This window comes from Fundulus heteroclitus, chromosome 8 (assembly GCF_011125445.2).
Source record: "Fundulus heteroclitus isolate FHET01 chromosome 8, MU-UCD_Fhet_4.1, whole genome shotgun sequence".
NCBI classification, from domain to species: Eukaryota; Metazoa; Chordata; class Actinopteri; order Cyprinodontiformes; family Fundulidae; genus Fundulus; species Fundulus heteroclitus.
In genome coordinates this window covers 32,620,262-32,638,142 of record NC_046368.1, presented here as the reverse complement: position 1 = coordinate 32,638,142, position 17,881 = coordinate 32,620,262, and the positions used below count along the sequence as shown (strand labels likewise).

General features: G+C 42.2%; 1 protein-coding gene across 2 annotated transcripts in view; it reads left to right on the top strand.

The window, feature by feature from the left end:
* The first annotated feature begins 3,790 nt into the window (after window positions 1-3,790).
* naa25 (N-alpha-acetyltransferase 25, NatB auxiliary subunit) overlaps window positions 3,791-17,881 on the top strand; it is a 29,675-nt gene continuing 15,584 nt past the window's right edge. Inside the window, exons 1-8 of one of the 2 annotated variants that reach the window (XM_012852162.3) lie at window positions 3,791-3,899; window positions 7,441-7,526; window positions 13,695-13,833; window positions 13,924-14,042; window positions 14,136-14,210; window positions 14,297-14,404; window positions 15,106-15,184; window positions 15,389-15,500. In XM_012852162.3, the coding sequence (XP_012707616.1) occupies window positions 3,842-3,899; window positions 7,441-7,526; window positions 13,695-13,833; window positions 13,924-14,042; window positions 14,136-14,210; window positions 14,297-14,404; window positions 15,106-15,184; window positions 15,389-15,500 (776 nt within the window). In that variant the 5' untranslated portion in view covers window positions 3,791-3,841. The remainder of the gene's footprint in view (window positions 3,900-7,440; window positions 7,527-13,694; window positions 13,834-13,923; window positions 14,043-14,135; window positions 14,211-14,296; window positions 14,405-15,105; window positions 15,185-15,388; window positions 15,501-17,881) is intronic. The other variant, XM_021310379.2, reaches the window with a different exon arrangement.

Sequence of the window (17,881 nt, the reverse complement as noted above, 5' to 3'; positions counted from 1 at the left end):
GATCATTATAGTGCAGAACATGAGGAAATGGAGACAATAACGGCAAAACCATTAATCAAATGACATTTTTATGCATTTCTAAATATCTTGTGAATGGAAGGACAACATTTTAACTAGAATAATGTCACAAATGGAAGAAAACTGTGGTTGCTAGTCATTGTCTTTGTGAAAGTGGTTACTCATTGTGTTTTTCTGTTAAGGGAAATATTGTATAATATAATCAAAAGGAAAACAAATGCTCAAATAAAAAAATCAGTTATACCTATAAAAAGGTAAAAGTAAGAGACACGAGTGGCATATGATTAATGACAGTAGAACTGTGTTACCTTGCAAAGTTGTTAATACCCCTTAAGTTTTTTTTACGTATTTATTATCTGATGAAATATCCAGTCCAACCAATTAGTCAACGGAGTCCACCAGTGTGTCATTTAATCGGAGCAGGAATCCAGCGGTGCTGTGATGGCCTCAGGTTTGTTGGTGAACAAACCGCATGATGAAGACCAGGGAGCACAGCGGACAGCAGGCTTAGCTTACAAAACGTCACCCAGAGATTTGAACACATCACACCTCTGTTCAACCCATCGTCTAGAAATGGAGAGAGTGGCACAAAAGCAATCAAAGATATGACCGTCCTCCTGAAATGACAGGAGAGAAAGAAGAGTTTTTATCAGAGAAGCACAACTTGGATTGGAAAATCTTTTGACATGACAACTAGTAGTAGTCTTGCCCTCAGGCCTTTGGTGAAAAGGAGCATTAAAGGTCCTTTTTGCTACAACTAAAATAAGAAAGAGTCCTTTTGACTGCTCCTTTACTTATGTCTCACCTCACAAAGTTATTACAACTTACAAACTAACGTCACAGATTTCTTGTTTTTGTTATGTTGGATGCCCTTCCTGATGCAAGAGGGATTTGAACCTGGGTCGCCTGAGTTAAAGTCTGACTTTATCCACTACACCACAGAGGGGAGCATAAGGATGAAAATGCTCATAATTGTACCCCAAAATGGCACAGAAGTTGGGCCTTTATGCAAACGTGTGGCAGAGAACTAACGCTGAACAACAGGCTCAGCATGCTATTCCCACAGTCAATCATGGCGGCGGCACCATCGTGCTGTAGGAATGTTTTTCTTCAGAAGGGAAGGAATGGGTGGAGCTAGATCAAAGCACATGGATGTCTTCACATGGCCGGGACAAAGGCATGACTTCATTGCAATTAGGAATCTGCAGCAAGAGCTGAGAATTGATGTTCACAGACGTAACCCTAACCCTATAGACCGGGTTGGTCTTTGACCACACCGAGCTGATAGATCTGTGGTACTGCTGGCAGATGGCGCAACAATGTTTAGGTCTGCTGATCGCGCCTGGGGCAAAGTTCTTTTCAGGCTCTAAAAGTAAGTAAACTATATCAAGACAAACGCTTGGTGTATGTTGTTTTATATTAAGATGAATATGTGTTTTAAGTGTGTTTTTTATGGTCAACATACTTGACTAGGTCCCTTTAAGGGGGGGGAAAGGTTTCCAAACCAGCATGGCCTATTTGGAATAAGTAATTGCCCCTGTGTTAAATCATGCAATGACTGCAATTAATTACAATTTTGGTTAAATTCCAGTTGCCACCCTGATTACTGCCGGGGGGGACATCTGTAGGTGAGTTCTATGGTAAACCCATTGCAGTCATAAACAACACAAAGACCTCACTTGTTGGGTAAATAAATATCTTAATGATACCCAAGACCTTTGGGACAACATTCACTGAACTGACAGGAAAATGTGGATCATACTAACAGTAACACTTGCTGTTGGTGTGATGGTCTGGGCTGTGTTGTTGCTTCGGGACCTCATGGATTTTCCATAACTGAGGCGACTGTGAATCCATGCCAGCAACACCTAAAAGAGAATGTTTGTCCATCAATTCATGGCTTTAAGCTCAAGTGCACATGGGTTTAACCTTGCCTGCGAGATGAATTCTCGCGGTATTTGTGCGTTCACAAACACACAAGTATCCATCTTGTACGGCTCCGGCTTCAACCGTTTGTGTCCGTACCAAAAAACGGTTCGGGCCAATCATGTTGCAGTATTATGGTTTAAGGCGGGACATACTGGTGAGACAAAAGCAAGAGTTGATGAGCCCACAGCTGGACCAACACAAACATGGCGGTGCAGGAGGACGCATGCGTAGCTGCTGCTGTCACATCTGTTTTGTCAGAATCCAAGATTTCTTCTTTGAAAGAAGAACAGCAAGTGGTGCCTTCACTCTGCTGCTTGTGTTTTAATTTGAGACAGTGATTGGTTAAAAACCATCCTTTGGTAGGCGGGCACTAGGTGTCACTTCGCCCAATCAGCTCAGAGAGTTCTGCTGAATGTAACTCCTTTCCCCAAACGGATTCGGTGGGAGCAGACCACTGAGCTGTATAATACACTGGAGTGCTGATTTTGCCGAAAAACTGAAGTCACTGGCCGCCATCTTGCTACTCCCTACTCTCACAGAATCCCATAGGACTTGCTTGCAATAACAAGCAGTTTTCTGGCTGAGTGAAAACGTTTCACAGGTAATTCTACAGTCAGTGGATGTACTAACACTATCAACTACTAGGAAATTAGGTGCTGAAATATTTTACATGTTATTCATATTAAATATATATATATGTATATATAAGTATGTGTATATGTATATATGTATATATATGTATACACATATGTAAATATATGTTTTTGTATATTGTTATTTATATATTTATAAATGTTAAACATATATATATATAATGAATAAAATGCAAAATATTTCAGCACATGACTTTCTCAGTACTTGATATTTTTAGAACATAACATAAAAGTATATGGCATTTGACATTTTAAAAGTTTTAAGCCCCCCCCTGAACATGAGAAAATCCTCATTATTCGATGCTGTAGCGCACATATTCCCTGGTTACTGGGGGGAAATAGGGAGTACCAATATGGCGGCTGGTGGCTTCAAAGCGACTCGTTCAAACAGACGGTGAGTAGCACTCCAGTGTATAATATAGCTCAGTGGAGCAGACCCAGACTGATAATGTGCAGATGCTGTGTTGTGAGCTTAAACAGGCCATTCATTGTGGAAAAGTACTGCAATATGATAATTCTGTTATAATAGTTCTGCAAGGAAGGAATAGAAATATCTACATTTTCACTCACCTCTTAACTGATATGTATTTAAAACATATTTTTAAATTGATTTTGTTGATTCATATTTTTTGTTATTTAAAAGAGGAATATTTTAATCAATTGCTCAATTTCTGTCTCCTAAATAGTTTTTTTTAATTATGACAGGTGAATTTTTTTATAATAATAGATTATTAGAACGTTTCTCAAAGCTTTGACTAACTTAGAGTGTCATGCAACCATAGCAATGTATCATAAACCTTTTAATGCAAAGACTCAGGAAGTGTATTAACTGGTGAAGATTCTCTGTCATCCAGGTCATGGTCATTCCAATAAAATTAAAAACAAAACAACTGGACCTTTTCCCAAAGTTTGAAGACGTTTCGCTTCCTATCCCGGAATCTTTCTCATTTCAAAAGTGCTTTTTGAAAGAAAGCTTCCGGGATAGATAGCAAAACGTCTTCAAACCTTAGGAAAAAGTCCAGTTGTTTTGTTTTTTTTACTTTTTTGGAAAGTGTATTAACGTTTCCTATTTCTGTTAATATTGTTTTAACCTTTGCTCCTTTTGTTCGTTTAGTGACAGTAACGGGTTTCCATACCCTCATACTACTGTGATTTCAGCAGAAAAAAAAAATCCTTTAATCGCTCAGGATACAGGCCGAAGTACGCATGCGCGGACATCTACACAGCAGGTAAACTCCACCATGGCGGCGAGAGGCCATGTGCAAGACCCCAACGACAGGAGACTCAGACCTATTTATGGTAGGATATCAATGAGAATATCCACATTTATACGCGAGGAAAGCTTTGGAGGGCACGGCCGTGTTTTCTAGCGGAGTATATGCTTCCCGTGAAGGCTGTTGGGGTTTGGGTGCAGCGGTGCGGCCCCTCAAGCTCCAGCCGCGGACTCTGCTGCACACAGCGTCCAATGACAGTGCACCTTACCCGGTCTGACGCTAAAGTCGGGGAAGAGCACCGCTGCAGCGGCGGGCGCCTCTGCCAAATCTTGCACCCTCCGTGTTTAAATACTTCTCTGGTTACTAGTTGTGTCTGAAGCACTTTACGGCTCTGGAGGATTTCCCCGTGTGGAGTTAGCTCCCTGTCAAAGTCGCGAGGTCTCTCCTTTTGCTAACAGTCGCTGTTTGACAGCTAGCTCAGCTGGCTAATGTGTCAGGGTAGCCAGCCTGTCAGTCAGCGAGCACGTTGCAGATAAAGTTAAAGAAGAGTCGCACTTTGTAGAAGGTGCTTTGGTTACTGCCTCCGGTGTAACGCGGCGACTCGAATGTTTGAAAGGGGCTGTTGCATCGTTAGCTTTTGGTTAGCATTAGCATCACAACAGTTAAGGACAATGCTTGGTAGCATGTGGCTAGCTGGTGTGGAGCTGTCAGAGCTCGACTCCAGCCGCCAAGCAGCGTTTTGACCAGATGCGCGTAGGGTTTATGTCAGCAAATCTCAGAGAAACTTTACCTGATTGTTTTTTTCTTTTTTAATTTAGCCACTGGGTGTTGGTAGAAATTGCATCCCTGGGAGGATTTCAGTTAGCAGCCTCCCAAGTGTTGTCCGGGGGACTTTTGTTAAAGCTACATAAGGATGCCTTTTCTGTAAAAATCCAACTTACTTCAGTAGTAGTTTGACACCTAGAGGACAACATCTCATGGTCGGTTTGCCTTTTGTTTTGTTTGGTTGCTGTAGATCGTTATTTAATCAAGATGAGAGTCAACCAGAGGAGAATCGGGCTACGAATGACATAAGCGAGCATTTGTGACTGGAATGCTGTATAAACCATGTGGTCCAGTTGGTGGGTTCCATCAGGATCATTTCTGAGTTCCAGTGATGTTTGTTGAGGAACTGCTGCAGAAAATATTGGCAGGCTTGTACTGAGAGGCATCCCATCAGCGAGCCTCACCGCCCATTCGGCAGTACATCCCTAACCTTCATCCTCTCTGCGGTCCAACAGCTAAGGGACGAGGGGAAGACAGTCCCATCGCTCTGTCAGAGAGAAGTTGTTCCGCTAAAGTAGTATGATTTCAGACTAGGGATGTCTCAATCAGAACTCTCTTTGTACCCGATACCATCGTGGAAACGGGCAGAAAGAAATCAGCAGCCTGATTTTATGCCTGAGGTTGAATAGACCCAACCTCATGCAGTGCCACTGTGTTGGTATATCAGGTAGCTGTTTAAGATGATGCTAGAGTACGGCATTCACGGCACCAAAGACCCATCAGACGGAAAAGCTCAGAGTTAGATCAGTTAACCTGTTGCAGTTCTGCAGAATTCCACATTTCTTTTCCTACATCGCGGTGTTTCAAAATATTTTATGTTGTGCAGTAGTCCTGCAGTGTTAACCCAAACTCTAGCATCAATCTGGGCTGTTAGTTATTTAGAACTAAATCAAATGCACCCCTGGATGTTATGTTTGAAGCTGGAAGCCGCTGCTTAGAGGGAATAAAAAATATTGTCTGACTAGCTCCGGTCTCTCTGAGCTACTTAAGAACCGCATCCTAATGTGTTGTCGGAGTTCAACCAACTGCTTTTGCGTTTTTCGGCAGTATTGCCTCCTCTATGACAACGGCTTGACCAGGGAAAATAGACGTGACATAATTGCAGCATACTGGCCGGCCACAGTTAATTTTGGCAACCAGCTGTCCTGGAAGGGAAGGAAAGGGGGGGGGTGATCCAACGGTTAGCGGCTCTGCATCCGCAGCACACCACTATATTCAGAGGGAGACCTGTAGCTTGGGGTTTTATGTTAAGTCTTTTTTTCTTTTTTCTTTTTTAGAATCTAGGCGAATTATTTAAATTGCTTATTTTTGTCATCTCTGTGCAAATGCATCCCAAAGTATGTGGTGTGCACTAGGCAGGGGCTCCTACGATGACCTTTGGTAGAAATCCCATTTAATTGAAAACGTAGAAATAAAATTTGAATAAAAATTATTTTATTCAAAGTGGAAAAGCAACTACTCTTAACACTGATGCTCAAATATTCACATATCAGGTATTAAAGATGTAGTACATGTATTGTCTTATTAATATATAGATTATCAGTTCACAGATGTAAAAAAATTTGGGCCAATATTAATATTACTGTTATAACCGACATTTACCGATGTGTGTATGTGTTTCTGTGAGGATCAAATTTTGTACTGACTAAAAAAACTATGCTAACTGAAGTTTTGAATGTGGTTTATAGTCTAGACTTACACACGGCTTTTTTTTTTATATATATCTCTGCTATGTTAACAAATTGACTAACATTGGCCGATACCGATGTTAATGCTGATATATTGTACATCCCTAATTAAAAGAAAAATCAAGAATTACCACTAAATTTAGTTGTAGTGTTTATTGTGTTTTGCTGGGGGTTATTAGTCTGAGGTAGCCAACCTGCGGTCGGATGGAGAAGGATCTAGCCCTGTCCCCTAACACAAATGGGCATGTTTTGTTGGACAGGGGTGTAGTTTGGAGTGTCCGTGGCTGCAGTTGGGTATACTTGGTCAGATATGGTGCTCATAGCTTGTCAACACTAGTTTTAAAACAGGGTTACCTAATTAGGAGGAGGGTGGCCACACGACCATGACGCTTTGTGTTTCACGACAGGCAGTATTTCCAAACAGCTGAATTTTCCGTGTAGGAGGGCTTCTTTTCAACCAGCTGACTGGCAGTGCACAGTAGGGCTGGATGATAATTCAATAACAATATACATCGATTGATAGACGTATATCGATGAAAGAAAAAACAGGGTAAATAAAAAGTTCAATAGAATAACAGTTTTCCTTTCTTTTGCATTCTAGCCATGTGGGTTAATATTAGTCATTACATCCTCCCAACCAATCACAAACGCAGACCCAGGAACCAAGCCCCGCCCCCTTCAAAGAGTTCAGTGAGCACACGTTCTTTTTTTCTTTTTTAAAAGCTAGAAGTTTTAGTAAAAAGGTAAAGGTAAATAAAGGGTTGTGTTTGAATTCAGGGTTTGTTTGTTCTGTATCTAAGCAACATCATAAAATAGTCAGGGCTGCACTTAAAATATGTTTTCAATTTGGTGAAAATTTCCAGTTCTCTTTCATTTGCAGTGAAACCTTCCACAAGAAGACCCTAAAGTCTTCCTAGGATCAGAACGTCTTTTGCTTTTGTCCAGCCCAAAAAACAAAATCTTAAAAAGCCAATCCTTAATTATTCAGGACTACAGATCAAGCATCGGCATTTGCACCTAAGGGACTGCCCACAGCCGATTTTCCTGCTGGGATAAATAAAAATTCTTCTGAATCTGAGTGACTCTAACAGAGCTGTTATTGTGTTTCCTCAGATTACCTTGATAATGGCAACAATAAGATGGCAATACAGCAGGCAGATAAACTGCTGAAGAAACATAAGGATCTGCACTGTGCCAAGGTGAGTGACCAAATCGCCGCCCAGAGAACACATCAGCTTCTAATGTTTTTATGGCAAATCTTTGGTAGAAAGGAAAGTTTCCAGTCACAAACAAAAAGATCTAAGCCATAGCCTTGCTGCTTCCAGAGGAGGGAAGAGGGGAAAAACTAAAAACTTACTGGCCTAGTGGTTAGGGAGCCAGCAGTTGACGTGTTGGAGAGGCCGCAAAAGTTGCTGGTTCGAAACTCTTTCACTCCGAGTCCCTGAGCAAGGCCCTTGACCACTCTCACTGCACCCTAAGGAATGGGTTAAACACAAGGACGAATGTTGCCTCTGTGGGACTGTAAAGGGAAATATTTTTCTTTAATCAAGTGGTCTCACATCACCTCTTGATAATCAGAAGGTGTAGCCAGCAGTGTAAAAGCAGATATTCTGGCTGTCAACTAGCCTGTAGTTCTGTTTGAATAAAATGTCAAGAAGGAAAAAAAGCAGTGGCCCTAAAGTACCAACTGCTGCAGCTAATCCATCAGGGCAGGGCTATAGGGTCATTTCCAAACTACTGGAAGTCCAGCAGTTTACAATGAGGAAGATGATGGACAAGTGGACAACATTTAAAATACAGCTGCCGGTGTTCCCCGTAGTGGGTGGAGACTGTTCAGAGAAGGCTGACACGGTAAATGTTGATCTTTGAGTATCAATAAGGCAGCAATAGCAAACACAGTAACGGATCGGCCACAGAACGGCTGCAAAAGAGGCCAAGACTCAGACTGTGATGGCCCAGTCAACGTCCAGACCTCACTTGTGTTGAATTGCTGTTGTTGGATCCTAAGGGAAATGGGGTATGACAGACGCACACAAACCTCAACGAGCTGAAGCAATGGAAAGAAGAGTGGGTGGAAATTCCTCAAACTACGTAGAGACTGATAGCTTTCCAGAAGAAGGGCCAGAGATTGGTCCAACCTGATCCAGTATCGATATTGGTCCGATACAGATGTTCTTCTAGGATTAAATAAACCAACTTTGCCGTCACACCATGGGTCATATTTGACTGATTTCACTCTGGAAGTTTAAGATTCTGGTTAAAAAAATAAAATGGTTAAATACTTAAATGAAATGTACTCAGCAATGGGAATATAGGCTTAGCAGCTCCACAGCGAATACTGTGATATAATTGTTCGAAAAATGTAATAGAAAAAACTGAACAGGTTAAAATATTATGACCCAAAAAGTGCCTTAAGATATGTATATAGTACCTGGATGAGAAACTGTCCCAAACCACGTTCCTGCCTCTGGCTGAGCGCATGGTGGAGAAAATGGTGAAGGAGGAGAAGATTGAAGCAGAAGCAGAGGTGAGGTTGACCTCCCGCTCTCATTCTTTTGACTTTTATCCAACTGCATCATGTACCTGAAGATCAGACGTCTGTGGTGGCCTTGGCGTCAACATTGACCTGAAGATTTAATGTTGCACAGGATTACAGAAAGATGCAGCTGTTTAAAAAACTGTTTAAAAAATTACATTAAGAGAAGCAGGCAAGGTGCTGTCAAAAGTATTCACACCCTTTAAACTAAAGCCAGAGCTACAACAGATTGAGTTACAGGTAAAAAAAGAGAATCTAAAGATATCTATGCAGTACCTGGACAGACTACATCCAAGTTTTCTGCACTTAGAGAGACTCCAAGTACACAACAAAATGCATTTAATGGATGAAAAGGGAATTTTGTCATATATCCTCTATAAAGCTCAAAACGGGAGATGGAAACACATTTGCTGAATAAGTTGATGTAGCAAATATTTACCTCACATGACTGGTCAGCTGGTTCTGCTGTCCACGTTTTCCTGGATATTCCCACAATGCACATAGAATTGCATTTCTTTCTCTACATCTCTAGACAGCAGGCAATAGTAGCTGTGTGACGCAGCAATTACAACTTGCTCGAAAGCGACACGTTCCTGAAAACCTCTCTCCTTTTTTCTCAGATGTGTGGTCCAGGCTAGTTTGCAACCTCTACTTCCTGTTTATTACAGCCATGCGTAACATCAGCTTCTGATGAAATAAGGCTTTGCCTGGTCTGGTTAATTTGCTACAAACCAGTGGATGGAAAAACGCCTAATTTGTATTTATTACTTGTGACATTTTAAAAGTTTGTTCAAATTTCGCATGACTGTTGGTCACGTGGTTTGTGTGTATTCCCTGGAGCAGTGGTACTCAAATATAACTCTTAAAGGGCCACAAAGACATTTTTCAATGAGTCAAAGGTCTATTTATTAATGTTCGTCAAGCCACTCACCACAATGCAGTTATATTTAAAGCTGTCATAACCTGGTGTTTTATGTTTACTATCCTCCTGAAAACGTCTTTAAATTCATGTTTAGTCATTTTCAGGAGAAAAATGTTTTAAATAGAGATCATTCTGACCCTTTTTCATACCCATTTTATTTCTCGCGAGGTTAAGCGCTAGAATCTGGTTTGCATGTGCGTGCGTTCAGGTGCTGTGGTTTGTTTACCGTGTCGGCGCTGCTGTGAGCGTCTCTCTCTCATACAGACACTGCAGCTGGCCATAATAAAAGCTTGGTGCTTGCATAGAAGAGAGAACCCCAGTAAAAAGTTAGACAAGGAACAGCATTTACCGCGTGCTAGTGATGGGTCGGCGCATGTGTCGGTCTCATAGAGCGAAACCCGTGTCGATGTGTGTATTGCTACGGAAAAGTCACGTGACCAATACAGCACCTGTTTCGAACTGACTGACGCGCCAAACTGTTTCTGTTCCCTCTAAGCTGCACCCGTGTGCATTCGCGCACAGCAGCGCGCACAGCAGAGCTATGCTGCGCAGTAAAGAAAATCCAAGCTGAACTGTAAACAAAATAACGGTTAATAATGGTTAATTTTTAACTATTTTGCAACTCTGGTGTGATGGTGTTGTACCACAGTCTCGCTCTGTGAGCGCCAGGTGCTGATCGGAGCGCACCACTGATGGATGGGTTCTGCAACGCCTTTTTGGTTGGGCGGGTTGCGCTGTGCGTCTTTGTTCTGAGCGTCGTTTCAGAAAAAAACGGCTGATCTACACTGAGTAGAAAGTTGCTACTCTGAGTAGTTCTTCCTCCCTTTGTCATACTCAGCATGTCCGATTTCAGAACAGATGATATCAGTCAGGTAACTAAACACAGCGCCCGATCAACCATTTGTAAAAAAATAAAAAAGCCAGTCCACAAGCATCCTCCTTCACATTATTTATTGACTGTATCTAAAAAAAATCAAATATATGTTTAATTCAAATGAAAATATAAAATAATACAATGCAACATACAATGATTTAAATTGTATTGTGTATGCTTGGTCATCAAATCAGTGTCAGTTAACTCTGTCAACCAGGTTGCCTGTAGGGATTTTAAGGTCCAGCAGGTGTCAGTATTCAGTGACACAGTATCGGCACAGTATCGGCACAGAGTTGCAATGTGTCGAAACGTTTCATGACGCCTCATCGACCCATCACTACCGCGTGCCCTGCACATGAGTCCCTGTTGGGACCGCCCCTTCCTCCAAGCGCAGGCTTGATGCCATCTGGGCCTGGTATTGTCCCAAGTTAACTAAACACTCCGTAGCAAAACGTGACGGCATACAAAGAGTTGCAGAGGAGATTAGGTTAGAGGCGGGCGTGACTTACGTTGGTGTCCATCCGCCAGTGACGTAAATCAAGGAGGAGGACCAAAATCTCGCTTGGTAGGAATGAACCACACTCCTCTTGTGGTTTGTACAAAGAGCCCACACACACACAAAAAAAGTTGCTTTCAGACTCCTGATTTTCTGGGAGGTTTTAACTTAGGCCCAATACCAACACACAAGCTTTAACATGAAAAAGTCCAAATTCCAGGTGATGACTCCTTTAAAATAACTCAAGGTTCTAAGGAAAAGGTGACGTCCAAAAATCAAACAGAAAATCCTCTTAATTGAACCAAAACGGTCAACCTCTAGTCTCTGCAGATGTCTTTGGCAAACCAAGATCTCTCCACTTTGATTTTTTCAGCGAATGTGGAACATGTCATTTTGCTCCAGTCTAGACTCCTACTGAGGAAGTATTAATTACAGAACCACTTCTGAAGTGAAAGTGAAAACATGGAGCTGCTGCAGTAAACTGTTACAGGCTGAGGGCGTCGTTGGCATGGTCACACAGTCCGCGTTAGAGATGCACCGATTCAATTTTTTCTGATCCAACACCGATACCTGAGCTGAGCGCAGCGGCCGATACCGATCCGATACTACTGTTAAATGAATGAACCACACTCCTTGCCATGTCAGTGAAAGCATCAGCTTAACATAAACATAGTTGAACAAAGGTCTGTGCTCTTTAGCATGGTGCTGTTGGAGGTGCTTATTTAGGATTAGGGTGTTGAATTTACCAACTTTATCACCACCCCTCGCATTTTTCACATAGCAGATGCTGCATGTTGCAGTTAGACTTGTTGGGTATTAGGTTTTAAAGGTTTCCAATGGCAGGTTTGGTGCTTGCTCCACGTTGCTCTGTGCTCGTCACCAGCTGCTGTGCGTGCTCAGCATGATGACGTAACCAGCGGAACGATGGGTCAGCGTCATTCATCCCATATCAGATCCGGGTATCTGATCATTGCATCTCTAGTCCACGTTGCTCTGTTACATGGCTGACTTACTAGTGGTTGATATTGTTGAAGCTCAGCACATACAGTATCGCTCCACGTCGGCGTGGAAACATAGATATAGGAAAATAAATAATAAATCACAGCATACGGGCTGCAGAGATGTAGAACCATTTAAAAGCCTCCTTTTTAAATGGCTTCTTACATCCAGGTTTCCTACACAGTCTGGAATTTGCTTTGATCATCAGGAGTAATTCATGCTGAAAAATAGTTAATTTTCCAGATTGTTTCCCTTCTAGGGCTGGGCAATATGGCTTAAAATAAAATCTCAGCTTATACTATACCAAATCCAATTAATCAATTTCTTCTTTTTTTTCTCGTTTTCATTTCACAAACAAAAATTTAAATTGTGTTTTTGTGTCAAGCATTTCATCTGGGAGTTGACTTGAATTCAAAGTGCAACTAAATGCAAGATGTGAAACGTGCTGTAAAACAAGATGGCCGCCCTGCTGCTGTAAACAATGAACATAGAAGTAAATGTTTGCTGCTAGCGGACTTACACAACGAGATAAGAATGGGCTTCATTTGTGTAACTACAAACTAACAAAAAAGTAAATTAATGAAGTGTCTTGTCCAATGGTAAAAAAAGAGTTCCTCTTCACAATACTTTAATATATTTTCCTAAACATTTATACAGCATTGCACGCTGTTCTCTTCATGGCTGCCCAATGGAAAATAAAATAAAATCCAGATTTTACAAAAATCAAATCTTAATAAATTGTAAATACAAACTGATTGAATTGATTTATTGCCCAGCCCATTTTCTAAAAGACAAATATCATATAACCAGTTTTCTCTTTGATTTCTGACTTGATTTTTGACTTGGTTAATCTTTGATTTGCCTAATCCCTTAGATTTGAACATTTCACCCATAGTGGATTTGACTCACTGAATTAATGAAATCTCGTTTTAAATGTAGGTTACATGTGGGTTTTCACTGGGTCTAAAATACCAAACATAAAATATACAAACATTAAAGAGGCTTTTTTTTCTGAAAACAGGAATTGTACCAGATCATTTAAAGAAGTCTCTAATGATACTTCTCTGTTTAAGTTTGACCGTTTATGTTATCTGTACCATGTTTTTCACAACTGCTGGGGAAAAAAGGTGTATAAAAGGACAATTGTTAACGACCTGCGGCATGACTTTAGGAAGAATCCCTCCAGGTATACGCCTCTGCTTCTTCTGGCTGACAGAGTTACCTCCACACTTGAAAAGAATGAACTCCCCTGTTGTATTGTCATGGATTTGATGCTGTGACTCATTTATATCCTAATGGAGAAACTTTCTTAGAATGGATTTCATGTTCCTATTGCTCACAAATATCTGCAACAGGAAGCAGTTTGTTAGCTTTAAGGGTTGCGATTTGAACAACATTCAGTTGAGGATGCTGCACATGGTGGTCGTATGTACAGCCTTGCTTTCAGTGAACAGCATCGACCTAAACAGTGGGCCTTCCTCTAGAGACGCTGATGACTTCTCTTCTCCAACTGCGTTTTCATTCGTCTCCCTTCATCCAGGTCTTGAAGGCTATTGGCCTTCAGAGGACGGGAAAGCAGGACGAAGCCTTCGCTTTGGCTCAGGAGGTGACCACCCTGGAGCCCACTGATGACAACTCACTTCAAGCCCTGACCATCCTGTACAGGGAGATGCATCGTCGTAAGTATCTTGGACATCCGCTGGCTGCCTGGCTGGTGCTGAAGCCGACGTGGCAGTGAGTTTAAAGTTTGCCCACCCCATGGTTTGCAGCGGAGCTGGTGACTAAGCTGTACGAGGCGGCAGTGAAGAAGGTCCCTCTCAGCGAGGAGTATCACTCTCACCTCTTCATGGCCTACGCTCGCGTGGGAGAGTACAAGAAGATGCAGCAGGTGAGAAAACGCATGTTGTGAGCATGTTTCGTTTTTTTTTTTTTTTTTTTTTGTCCTGAGCTGGATAAGATGACTGAATGTGGAACTTCGCAGGCAGGAATGGCCTTGTATAAAATTGTCCCCAAGAATCCATATTACTTCTGGTCTGTCATGAGTCTGGTGATGCAGGTATGGGCAGGCTTTCTATGACAATTCCCCAAAGACATTTCCGCTGCCTCCACTGGAAAGTTAACGAGGAGTGTGTTTTCATGCAGGCAATCTCGGCAAAGGATGAGAAACTGTCCCAAACCATGTTCCTGCCTCTGGCTGAGCGCATGGTGGAGAAAATGGTGAAGGAGGAGAAGATCGAAGCAGAAGCAGAGGTGAGGTTGACCTCCCGCTCTCATTCTTTTGACTTTTATCCAACTGTTGGCTTCAACATTGACCTGAAGATGTAATGTTACACAGGATTACAGAAAGATGCAGCTGGTTAAAAAACTGTTTATAAAATTACATTCAGAGAAGCAGGCAAGGTGCTGTCAGAAGTATTCACACCCTTTAAACTAAAGCCAGAGCTACAACAGATTGAGTTACAGGTGCGTCTTAAATAGTAAGAATATTGTGAAGAAGTTGATATATTTTCTCAGTTATTTCAGGGAATGAAACTCTTTATTATCTGGATTCATTACACATAGAGGGAAATATTTCAGGCCTTTCCTGTCTTTGTAACTGGGCCAGACTTAAATCCTGTTTGCTGTCTGTAGCATGAGGTAAAATTAGATGTCAGCAGGTATCCTCCACCCAACCTAGCTGAGCTGGAGCTGTTAGTGAAGAAGAAAAGGCCAAACTCTTAGTTTCAAAGGGTATGAATACTTCTGCACTTCCTTCCTTTTGGGCCGTCTGTGGGAACCTAAAGAATTTTAGCGTCTCTTGGGTCGTCTCATAAGGGCATGTTGTTTTACCCTTTTTACCTTTCTCATAACCCTTAAACCAGAATGTGTTTAATTCTTTAACTTTCGCTTTGATACATATTAAAGAAATCGATCTTCGTTTGAATGTTCTGTTCTTCCCTGTGTGACTGTAGGTGCAGCTTTATTATATGATCCTGGAGCGTCTGGGCAAGTGTGAAGAAGCCCTCGAAGTGATCAGGGGTCCACTAGGAGGTAGGCGGATGCCTTTTCTTTCTTGGTTCACATCCAGTAAACTGACACTTTAAATATTCTTGGATCAAATACGATTGAAAAGCTAATATTTCTCACCAAAATGAATACTAACATCTGTGGATGCGGCAGCAGTTATGATGTGCATCTGTCTTTTGTTTTCTTGTCATTGTTGCTTATATTTCTGTTTTCTCTGTTGTTCCACAGAGAAGCTGACCAGTGAGCTGCAGAGCAGGGAGAGGAAGTGCATGGCGCTCTACCGGCGACTAGAACGCTGGCCGGAGTGCAACGCCCTCGCCCAAAAGCTGCTGCTGAAAAAGTGAGTAAAGATCCTTTAGGAAAGGATCATTTCTATTTAAAGGAGCTATAGGTAAGGTCAACCTAAACCTAAATCTCATTTGTCACCTGGGATGGAAGTAACATTCCCTAAACAGTCAACAATGTCTTAGTCAAGTTTTTCTCCTTTTAAACCTAGAGTTAGACCCAGAGCTACTTCAGTTCAGAGTGTAGCCCGTGTTTACTTCCTGGTTCCTGAGCCAATCATATGACAGAGTGCAGCAATCGGTATTTTATTTTGGCATATGAGCAGCAGCCAGCTAACACGGAAGCCAGTAAAAGAAGCGGACCAGAAATAGAACAGAATACAACATCATAAATCGTGTGAAAGTAAAAATTCAGTGGAGTTTCACAGCCGAAATGAACCGTTGAGGAAATGCCGGTTGTTTGTGGCAGGCTGTGTGTATGCGTTGTTCTGATTTGAAATACAATACTTGTTCATTTAAAGTTAGGGTTAGGTATTAAACCTACCTTCTATAAGAAAGGAAGAAAGGTCCCATAACTCTTTGCTTCTGTGTGGAAAACAAATTCCATGTTTGAGCAGATAAAAGATAAATAAATAAATCACTTTAAAATATAGACACCAGCTTTGTTGTGGCGTTCTTCTCTAGGTCTGACCATCAAGATAATTGCTCAGGAAATGGACCATATCTTCTTAAAAAGCCTCTGGGAGCTGTTCTACCAGAACAAGATGATCTCACAATTTGGTTTCAGCTCAGCAAAGGCTAAAAACAAACCCTTTATCCATCCTGTGAGTCTGATGGCATTTTAGGGATACGCTCCAATATCTTCATGGGCAACACAGTCCAGTGTTGCCCATTTAGCGTCTTTGTTGCTATATTTAGCAGTGTTGTAGTCAAGTCACTATGCCTCGAGTCCGAGTCCAGATTCGAGTCACCAGTGTTCAAGTCCGAGTCAAGTCCAAGTCATTAAAAAAAAAATCTGAGTCGAGTCCGAGTCGAGTCCACTACTCATCCGAGTCAAGTCCGAGTCGAGTCACTATTAATCCAAGTTCGTTGTAGGAACATGTCGTGACGTGTGATGTATGACATGAAGCAGTAACATTCCATTGCACTAATAACTCTTTCGCTGTAGTTACCCTGGTTTTACTCAGTAAAATTACTGCTTTTTCTAAGTCTAAGACGTCTCCTAACCATGGTTTTTAAACATTGTTGTTATGGAACGCGCAACAGCGACTCGAGGTACGCTGATAGGCCGCATATGAAGGATGTTAAAGCCGCAAGCGGCGTCGATCGGCCCTCACAGCCAGGCGCGCTCCAGCCTATTGGCCACCGCCGGGCGGGGTTCGCGCACCGCGGCGGTGCCGGCCGACGGGCGGGGTTCGCGCACCACCGACCGCCCGCCACCGCAGATGCTGTCACGCATTTTCCTCGCCCGTCCACCGGGCGATTCCCACAAACGCGTTCGGCAGCGTTCTCCCATGACTCACAACAAATCTGATGCATATCGGTCGATGCAGCGAGGAGATACAGCCGTTGGATAATGATAATGCATTTGGCCACCGGACCGGACTAAATTGTTCGGCGGGCCGGAAAATTTATACCGATTCCTGGACGGTGACTACAAACAGAAAAAAAACGGCCGATGACGGCATGAACGACGAGCAGGAGAAAAACATCGAGTTACCTTTCTATCAACTCGGCCCGTCTTTCCGAGCCCTCGACACTCAAGCCATGGTTTGAGCTGAACGTTGGTATGTTGTTCCACAGTTCTACCAGTAAAATGGGCGCCTGGACATCCTCTTGTGAAAGTTTAACAGCTGTAAAGTCGGTCATATCGTTGTATCTGTTGCATGTGTAACGGCTGGTTGCTACGAGCGCTCTCTCACTGTTTGCCCAACCTTAGCGGCAAGGGGCGTTGCTCATGAGACGTCACGTGCGCGGTACGACATTTAGATATTAAAATCATACGCCAAATAATATTCTAAAGACATATTAAAATTATAGCCTAATGATATAAAAAAAGTTGAGTCTTTTTCTCAATTTCCGAGTCAGAATGATCTGAATGTGGGAGTCCGAGTCCAAGTTCGAGTCATCAGTGCTCAAGTCCAAGTCAAGTCACGAGTCTCTAAATTTAGCTAATGACTCGGACTCGAGTTCGAGTCTCGGACTCGAGTACTACAACACTGATATTTAGCCACATTTCAGACCCCTCTAGTTATTTTCATTCAAAAAGAGAGCAAGTTTAGTGACTTTTTTGTTTTAGTGACGACTTTACCGAAAGCACCAGTCATTCTGGAAAGCTGCCACGAGTGTTCACACTTCCCTCAGCGCTGTCTCACAGGCACACTACAGCTGCTGCTGCCCCATCATGTAAATTTAGTTTCTAAAGTGTTCTTTTTTT